Source organism: Silene latifolia, unplaced genomic scaffold (assembly GCF_048544455.1).
Source record: "Silene latifolia isolate original U9 population unplaced genomic scaffold, ASM4854445v1 scaffold_20.1, whole genome shotgun sequence".
Taxonomy (NCBI): Eukaryota; Viridiplantae; Streptophyta; class Magnoliopsida; order Caryophyllales; family Caryophyllaceae; genus Silene; species Silene latifolia.
In genome coordinates, this window is record NW_027413163.1 from 10,413,012 (window position 1) to 10,422,276 (window position 9,265).

The following is a 9,265-nucleotide window of genomic DNA, read 5'->3' on the forward strand; positions in this document are numbered from 1 at the left end:
TCACTTATCAATACTATATATTAAATCCAGAAACCAAGGAACTTTAATATAATTAAAGAAAGTTATACAAATTAATTATACTGTATAGTTTTAAATCACTAGCACCATGTGATGGACCCGATTAAGGGATCTCAATGCAAATATTATATAGTTTGGGTTAAAATTAAATTATATAGAAGCTAGAATATTTTCCTAAACATTTGTATGAGACTAAAACATGGTTAATTTCCTTAAAATAAAATAATTAATTAAGATGGTCGGTTTCCTTAAAATAAATAAATAATTAAGATGGTCAATTTCAAGGAGACTAAAAGAAACAAGATGTTTGGTAATTTTCCTAAATATTTATAGAAGACTAGAAGACGGTAAATTTCCTTAAAATAAAATAATTAATTAGTATAAACATGCACACTTATGATATTAATTATTATCATCATAAAATTATATATTAAATTTAAAATCTATGCAATTTTAATAAACTTTATAATTTATTAGATGTATAGAGATGTTAATAATTTAACATACAAAATATAATATAAGTAGGTTATAAATAATTCAAGTTAGATTTCATAATATATAATATTGCATAATTCTTTTGATTTAATTTAATGCATATATGTAATATATTTATATAACTATATCAACGAGATTAGTGAAAGTAGTAGAAACAACAACGAGAGTAGTGAAATAATCAATATTGCGGCAATAATGAAAGTAACAATAATTACGGCGGGAGTGGTGAAATTATCAATATTAATGCGACGGTAGTGACAGTAATAATAATTACGGCGAGAGTAGTGAAAGTAACAATGATTACGGGCAAGGAGTGAATGTTATTACTATTGTTTCATTAATAAGAGTGATTTCATAATATATAATATTGCATAATTATTTCGATTTGATTTAATGCATATATGTAATATATTTATATAAATATATCAACAAGATTAGTGAAAGTGGTAGAAACAACAACGGGAGTAGTGAAATAATCAATATTAATGCGCCAATAGTAAAAGTAACAATAATTACGGCGATATAGTGAAAATATCAATATTAATGCGACGGTAGTGACAGTAACAATAATTACGGCGGGAGTAGTGAAAGTAACAATGATTACGAGCAAGTAATGAATGTTATTACTATTGTTTCATTAATAAGAGTAAAATATTAATAGCAGAAGTAGCGAATTTGTCTCAAAATTTATTTCATCGTAATTTTAGGATATGTTATAGAAAAATACATTAATGATAAATTTATGACTTATGCAACTTTAAGTAATTTTATTTAATGAAAAAACAATTAATAGTAAGTAGAGGTAGCCCGGGCGAAGCCGGGCACCAATACTAGTTCTTCATAAATAAGAGATCTTTCTAAACCAAAATTAATACTACGCTCAAAAAGAATATATGGGATTAAACCAATATACGAAACAAGGATGGGTTTACATTTACATAATTATATTCAGAAATCATAATCATACATCGTCAGATACCACTACATAATTATACTCTATCTTGCAGCACTGCCCCTTGTGGTTCTTATACTAACATTATCCTTGAGTGTAGGGCCCTTTTGCAGGACTCATCCCATTTGAAGCTGATCTTTGAGAAGAGGACTGCTAACCGTGTGGCGGATACTATTGCTCATCATTCCGTCCATGAAACTAGTCCCTTTTTAGGATGTTTTGAGTGGGCTCTTGCCCCTCCTTTTGTTGTTGAACTTTGTACTAGTGACTCTGTTTTGGCCTCTGAGCCTCTTTCCCCTGACCCGCCCCCGTGATATACTCTAAACGCTTTTTTCACCTTTAATGCAGGTTCCTTTCATCCAAAAAAAAGATACCACTACATAAACTATAGTGAGATACTTCGTATAATATACAATACCTGAATACCGTTACATAAAGAATGCGAATTTGTGATTGTCTACTAAATAGACGCATGCATACGTCAAATCATATATGGAATGGAGTAATTTATTTAGAACAATTAGTTGTTTTTATGGTTGAATGCGAAATACTAAATTCTCACATAAAAGTATAAAACAACGTCATCTTGCAATGCCAAACCCCGTATATATTTAACACATTCCATATCGTACAAGCTAGTAACTAACTTTCTAATGATCGTCTACCCAACACAATTTACTAATCTACGCATATTGCCAACCTGGCCTATCATCACGAAATGTGATATTATATTGTTATAACGGATGAAAAATAAATAAATAACGTGAATAAAATACATAAATTTACATGTTTTATGAAAAATGTGTTGGCTATATTTAATTCGGAAGAGAAAAATTTAATTGATTTTGAGAAATTTCAGACTTTAAAATATATTTTGAATACTCGAGATTATTTGAGAGTATATATTATGACCTACATGGTTTAGATAATACTCTTCAATTCAAAAAATTTCTTAAAAGGGGCGAAAAACTCGATAATAGTATCTTAAGTAGATATGAAGGAAACTCCCATACCAATTGTCCCTTTAGTAAGTATATAGAGGTTTGAATTTGAATTGTCTATGTGCTTTGTAATAAAATATCCTTTTTTTTCTTCTCTGTTTGGTCTTGACATGTACTCCCTCCGTCCCGGACTCCCGGTTATTTGTTGTCCTTTCGTTTTGACACAAAGACCAAGGAAAGGGGGAAGGGCCACTTATGACATGTGGAATAAATTGAATGTGAATGATCAAGTCACTCATCAAATTCATTCTTAAAATAGAAAGGACAACAAATAACTGAGACATCTAAAAAAAAAAGGATAACAAATGACCGGGACTAGACTACTAGGTCACAATTAGGTCTTAGTTCCGCATGCCTAATGTACTAGGTCACGAGAAAGTCAAATAAATTAAATGGCTATTAATTGCAATATAAGAGTAGTTTTGACAGGCCCCTCACGCCTATTGTGCTCTACCTGAAATCCCCCACATCCACTCGTTTTATAATGTTATAAAGATCGATTGGTCCGTGTTACTCTCGTCACAAAATTAACTTTTGCTTTAACTTCATTCACTAAAGATCAACTTTATTTAGTTTAGTTTAATTGAATCCATTTTTGAAATAATGGTCAAAAATAAAATATTTGTCGTTTTGGGTCGGTTTTGAAAATATTTGTCAAAATGGTGTCCACGTAGGCTCGGGATTTCTGGACCTAAAACACGCCACTACCAATGGCGTGTTTATAATGAGTACGGAAAGAAACTTCATTAAAAAATGGACTAAAACAAACACGCCATTGGGAATGGCGGGTTTCGGAGGGGAAACACGCCACCCCTAATGGCGTGTCTTAGGTAATTTTTTTTTTTTTTTTTTTTTTTTTTTTTTTAAAGTTAAAGGTCGGTTGAGGAAAAAATTGTTGTAAAGACACGCCACTACTAATGGCGTGTTTCCTTCACAAAACACGCCATTAGTAGTGGCGTGTTTCAGGTCTAGAAATCCCGAGCCTACGTGGACACCATTTTGACAAATATTTTCAAAACCGACCCAAAACGACAAATATTTTATTTTTGACCATTATTTCAAAAATGGTCAACTCAACTCCATTAAATTCAGTTTATCTCATTTTTACTGAAAAAAACATAAACCTAAATCTATACATAGTATATTTAAGTAAGAAAAGAATCACTCAATCATCTTAGTTATCATTTCCAAATCGATAGAGCTTTTTTAAGATTCTACCACCCCCACCGCCATTGTTGTCAGAATCCCGATTCGATTCTACGATCCTACGATTTTACGATCTAAAAATGCTCGACCGATCCTTGATCCTACGATTCTATCACGGTTGTAGAATCTTACGATCCTACTCATTTGAAAATATCGGAAGATAGAATCATAACACGATTCTACGATCTTACGATCCTACGATCCGATTCCATAGTAAAAATATTAATATATATTTTTATATTATGACATCGTAAAACTGAATTTTCGTGCAAGTTATAGAAACATGTTAATATATCGATACTAAAATCATTAGTTATCAATATTTTATGGGTAAATATTAATAAATAAGTGATTTGATCTTCAATTATATGTTTTTACCAAATAAAAAATTATATTTAGTGAGTTTATAGGATCTTACGATTCTACGATCCGATTCTACCGATCCGATCCTACCTCCCCCATCGATCCAAAGTAGAATCCCGATCCTAACAACATTGCCCACCGCCATAAAAATATATATGAGAAACGCAACACTAAATTTAAAATTGGAAATACATACAATTTACATTTCTAACTTTCAAATAAGTTTAATTGATTTTACATTTTTTGTTTAACTTTTAACATTCTTTAATTAGCGCTTTGTTCATAAATCAAGATGTTCTTTTTCTAAAATTACCCAAATCTATATTATTATTCGGTTTTTCTAACATATATATACTCTAAAGGTACACATTAAGAAGCCATAAGAGAAAGGATTTTCAATATAAAACTTCTTAATGTTTGTCCTTAGCAAACGTTAGAAAATCCGATTATCCAACCCAGGTCAACTAGACATTATCCGTCACAATCGGAGACAACTCCATCTCATAATCTTGCTTTTTACCTATACGACCCTCAACAACCTTACTCTTCACGTACATCCCATACACGTAAGAACAAAATCCCCATGCACACAACAACGTGGACACAGCCTTAATCCCTCCGAATTGGTCCCCATACACGATCACCCCGCCAACGACGTTCATGGCTAAGAGAGCCCCCATGCACACGCCACCGGTCAACGATGACGTAAGGAACACCATCCCTGCTGTACCCATGAAGCATAACTGCCAGCTTATTATGTTTCCTATTATGGTCAATGTGTACATCTTAGGTCCTAGGTCGAACTGTTGTCTCGCTTCGTGTCTCATCTCTTTAAAACCGCCGTCTATGGCCATGCCTATGGTGGCTAGTGCGGTGGCGGCTATCTCCATTATTAGTTGCATCTCCATCACCATCTCGTAGCAATAGACCTCCCTATTCATAAATAACATAATGTAAGGAAAATTAATAGACAAAAATATAGTAAGTGTTGTATTCCTACTCGTGAGTTTTAACATTGTTACATTCCCAAAGACTCGAATCTAGACCTCTAATTATATACTAAACTAACTATTTACCAGTTGATCTAAGTACTTATAAGTAAATTTTGGACATACTTCATATAATAGCTCAAATTAATAACCATACATATAAAATGGACCACATCTTCTTTTACTTTTATGGTAAGGTCAGATAATTTTAGACACCTAAACTTTAAGAATAGCACAACACATTAATGCTTAGATACCATTTCAAATGTTCTTATTCAGAAAATATATTTGAAATTAGAGATTTTACACAAAACTTTGTGAGATCATAAACCCTCTCGTAAAAGGTTGTGTGAAGAAGTGATATTATATAGGACATGCAAAACTGCCATACGAGTATATTCAAATTAATGATCTTTGTTTTAAGAATAATGGTTTTTGTCTGAGTTTTTACAAAAAGTGCATCTTGTCAAGTTTAACATTGCATTGCTTGGGTAGATGTCAGTATAGTTAGCTTAGCTCGTTAACTGGTAAAGTCATTAAGGGATGGTACTCATGATCTGGGTTCAAACCCGTCAGCATCATATTCACCCATGTGGCCTTCCTTTACATTAATAACATTAAATTATTGCTTGTAAATGTCATAGACTTTATTTGTAGTTAATAGATAGTTTTTTCCCTTAACAAAAATAACCAAATTGTAAAAACATGACTAGATACATGTTATCCAACTTATTCTTCATTCATTGCACCACAAAGAATATACTCAAAATACTTAACAATTCCGAATATGTAAAATGCATCTTCTTTCTTTGGAGAAGATTAGAAAAATGAGATAGCAGCACACAAAAATATATATACTCCTATTTATAAGCATACTATTTTCTCCATTCTATTTGTGTTTTAGAAATGAAAATTAAAAACAAATAACCAAACAAATTGTAAAAAAGATCGATGACATCGTATATTCCTATCCAACTTGTATCCTACATTTGTTGCACAACAATGGATATACTCAAATCAGTTACTCCCTCCGTCCCGGTCATTTGTTGTCCTTTGGTTTTGGCACAAAGACCAAGAAAAGGGGAGCGGGCCAATTACTAAATGACATGTGGAATAAATTGAGTGTGAATGACCAAATTACTCATCAAATGCATTCTTAAAATAGAAAGGACAACAAATGACTGAGACACCCAAAAATGGAAAAGGACAACAAATGACCGGGACGGAGGGAGTACTTCGTAATTCCCCACTCCAAATTTGTAAATGTATCTTCTTATAGAGTATTTAATGAACAAACAATGTAATCGAGAAGGTGTCTTGTAAGGTGGTTTTATAATACACATACACTTAATGTAAAACGGCTTTTTATTTGCCTAAATAGCCTCATAAAAGTAATTGATAACCACCCTCACATGGTCATTAAGTAAAATGCATGGTAATTAAGTTTACAATAACAGTTGTGTAAAACCGTTTTAAACAAGTATTTTTGATTTCAGAAAACAATTATCACAACTTTTACATTGTTTCTCGTTCAGAATTAACGGCGAAATTCAAATAGATTCGATAACAAAATTAAACGGAATGATAAATATATGAAATGGAGTTCGTAATTTTTTTTGGTTATGATCAAGCAAAAAATAAATGGGAATTCACGTGGAATTTAGGTGTCATATGTATGTTTAACCAATACATCATGTTATTTCATTTATGAAGTTCTCTTTTAAGGTTATGATCACATTTAATGTCGAATAAGAAAATGTCAAAAAAGAAAAAACGTTATGAAAAATGTTATCTTTAGATTTTAGCGGACAGGCTTACAAGTCTCATGTTCTATACTAAGTATCATGTTTACCGGATTCATCTTATAGTTTCTCATCATAAAATAAAGTAAACGTAAACTATTAATCGACTAGAACAGATGAGTTTATATAACTACATTAAAAAAACGTAATTGTATTGAGTCATCAATTCTTGTATATAGTTGTACTGATTTTTAATACGAAAGACCCCTTTATTTTTATGGGTGGTTCTTAAATTTATGTCATAACTTCACTATCAAATTTTTTGGCTACGCCACTGAAACAGATATGCCTGTTTAACTGTTTTAAGGAAGATCAGTCAATGTCGAATATGATAGTGTAACAATGTTTAAAATTTTACATACCTATAAATTTTCTCCATGATGGGAAGATAAAGAGCAAAGAGCAAACCAGCACCAATTGTACAAAAATATCCAACAAAATACATTCCTTTGGTAACACCCTTAGGACGATCATGGCTTTCACTCAATGCTATCAAAACCGAACTCAACGTCAAAAGAATGACACAATTCAGATTCAAAAATGTGATCTTTTGCTTAACAATGAGGCAAGAAAGGATCAAAGTGAAGACTAATTGAGCAGACAAGAGCAAAGACGACGTCGAGACGGGTAGATAAGAAGTCCCCCATGAAAACAACAAGTTATTTAGGCCTAAAAATAAACCTATTATAAATGAGAGGATTAAGAGTTTTTTGGTGAGGTTTGTGAAGGGTTTTCTTAGGGTGAAATTAAGTAAATAAGGGAGGTAAATGGGTAAAAGAAGAATTGGGAAACCGGCACATTGGACCCATGTGGATACCCAACGGCTTGATCCTTTGTGAATGAAGTAAAATTTTGCTAATAGTGAGGAGATTAATGAGCCTATAAATAATGACATGTAGTTCAATGCTAGTAATATTTTGTAATGTTTTTTGTTAAGTTTGGTGGTGGCCGTGGCGGCCGGTTTTGGAGGTGTTTCGTTTAATGGGGTTGTTTCGAGGGCGGTGGTGGTGGTTGTGGTAGTGGAGTGTGGTGGTGATGGTGAATTTTGGATGGGGAGGGAGTTCATTTTTTTGTTGGTAATTGAATTATGGATTTTTGAGGGGTGGAAAAGAGTAAAATGTGAAGTAATTGTGTTATGTATTATGATTATTAAATGAGTTAATGCATGGTTTTATAGAGATAATAAGGTGTGATTATTGGGAGTGGCAATTATGAAAATAATAATAATAATAATAATAATAATAATGTTATAATGGGTTCTTAATGTTTTCAGCTTTTACCTCTCATAAATTAATAATCTAATATTAATTTTACTCACTTACTAAAAAAAAGTAGATGAGAAGGTTGGAAAAAGTAGAAAGGAAACATTATTACCAAAAAAAGAAGCATAATTCAGTAGTTTTTAGATTACGTTGATCATGGTCGAAAACGACTATGTTGTTTCGACTAATTTATTTAGTTAAGAAAATCAAATCGTTAGATAACTAATTTATTAAAATTTATTGCGAAGAAAAAGGATAACTCGTTATTATGTAGACTACTTTTATATCACATCGAGCATAATATAAATCTCATACGAGAATTCGTGTATAAGGAAGTTGCGATAACTGTAGAATTGTGTCGTGTTTATCGAGTAGTAGGAAGAGTCGAAACGTAGATTATCTACTCAAGAACATGGATCGATCATATATACTCATTGGTGATCTGCTGGATATTTTCCTTAAATGTTGAAGATTTGGTGTTTGATTTATTTCATAATAACAACAATTACTAGGTCTTAATAAAAAACTCTCTCAAACCGAGACCTCCGTGATAAAAGTTCTCTTACCTCAATCAATCATGAAATTTGAAGTTCAATTCTCACCTTATATTGATTTCATGTAGAGCTGATCAAGTGCGGGCCGACCCGTTTGGCCCAGCCCGTTCGGCCCGCTAAAATAGCGGGCTTGGACAAGAAAAATCAAAAATTAAACGGGTAACGGACAAGAAAACAGCCCGCTAGAATAAATTGACGGCTTGGACTAAGCAAAATTGCCCATGGGCGGCCCGCTAGGCCCGCTATTAATAGTGACCTCATAAAAACCCTCAATTCTCGGACTTTCTTTGCTCATTTCATTTGCAATTTGTACACTCTAAACCAATTAGGAATAAGAAATGAATACTTATACCTTACGTATAAGTGGGAGATTGTCAGTATTTACACTTGTCGTATAAAGATTCTCCGAGAATGGACATGCTAACGGGATTGTATAAATATACTATCTTCAAGTATTTACACGGGAGTGTATGTAACCGCTAATAGTGCCGCACAAATACCGAGGCAAAAATGAACTTTTGATGTTTGTAGCAGAACATTGCCAAACTTGTGTTTTTTCCAAAATCTAGTAAGCTTATCTTTTGAAAATTAGTATACTTTTTTAAGGGTAGGCTTTTAAAGAC

At 32.4% G+C, this 9,265-nt stretch overlaps 1 protein-coding gene across 1 annotated transcript; it reads right to left on the minus strand.

Annotated features, from left to right (window-relative positions):
- Positions 1 to 4,210: 4,210 nt before the first annotated feature.
- On the minus strand, positions 4,211 to 7,964 carry LOC141638352 (putative purine permease 4). The gene is made up of 2 exons (XM_074447750.1): positions 7,189 to 7,964; positions 4,211 to 4,968 (listed from the first exon to the last, which is right to left on the minus strand). The coding sequence occupies exons 1-2, from the start codon at positions 7,890 to 7,892 to the stop codon at positions 4,500 to 4,502; spliced, it is 1,173 nt and encodes a 390-aa protein (XP_074303851.1). The 5' UTR covers positions 7,893 to 7,964; the 3' UTR covers positions 4,211 to 4,499.
- Positions 7,965 to 9,265: the final 1,301 nt, after the last annotated feature.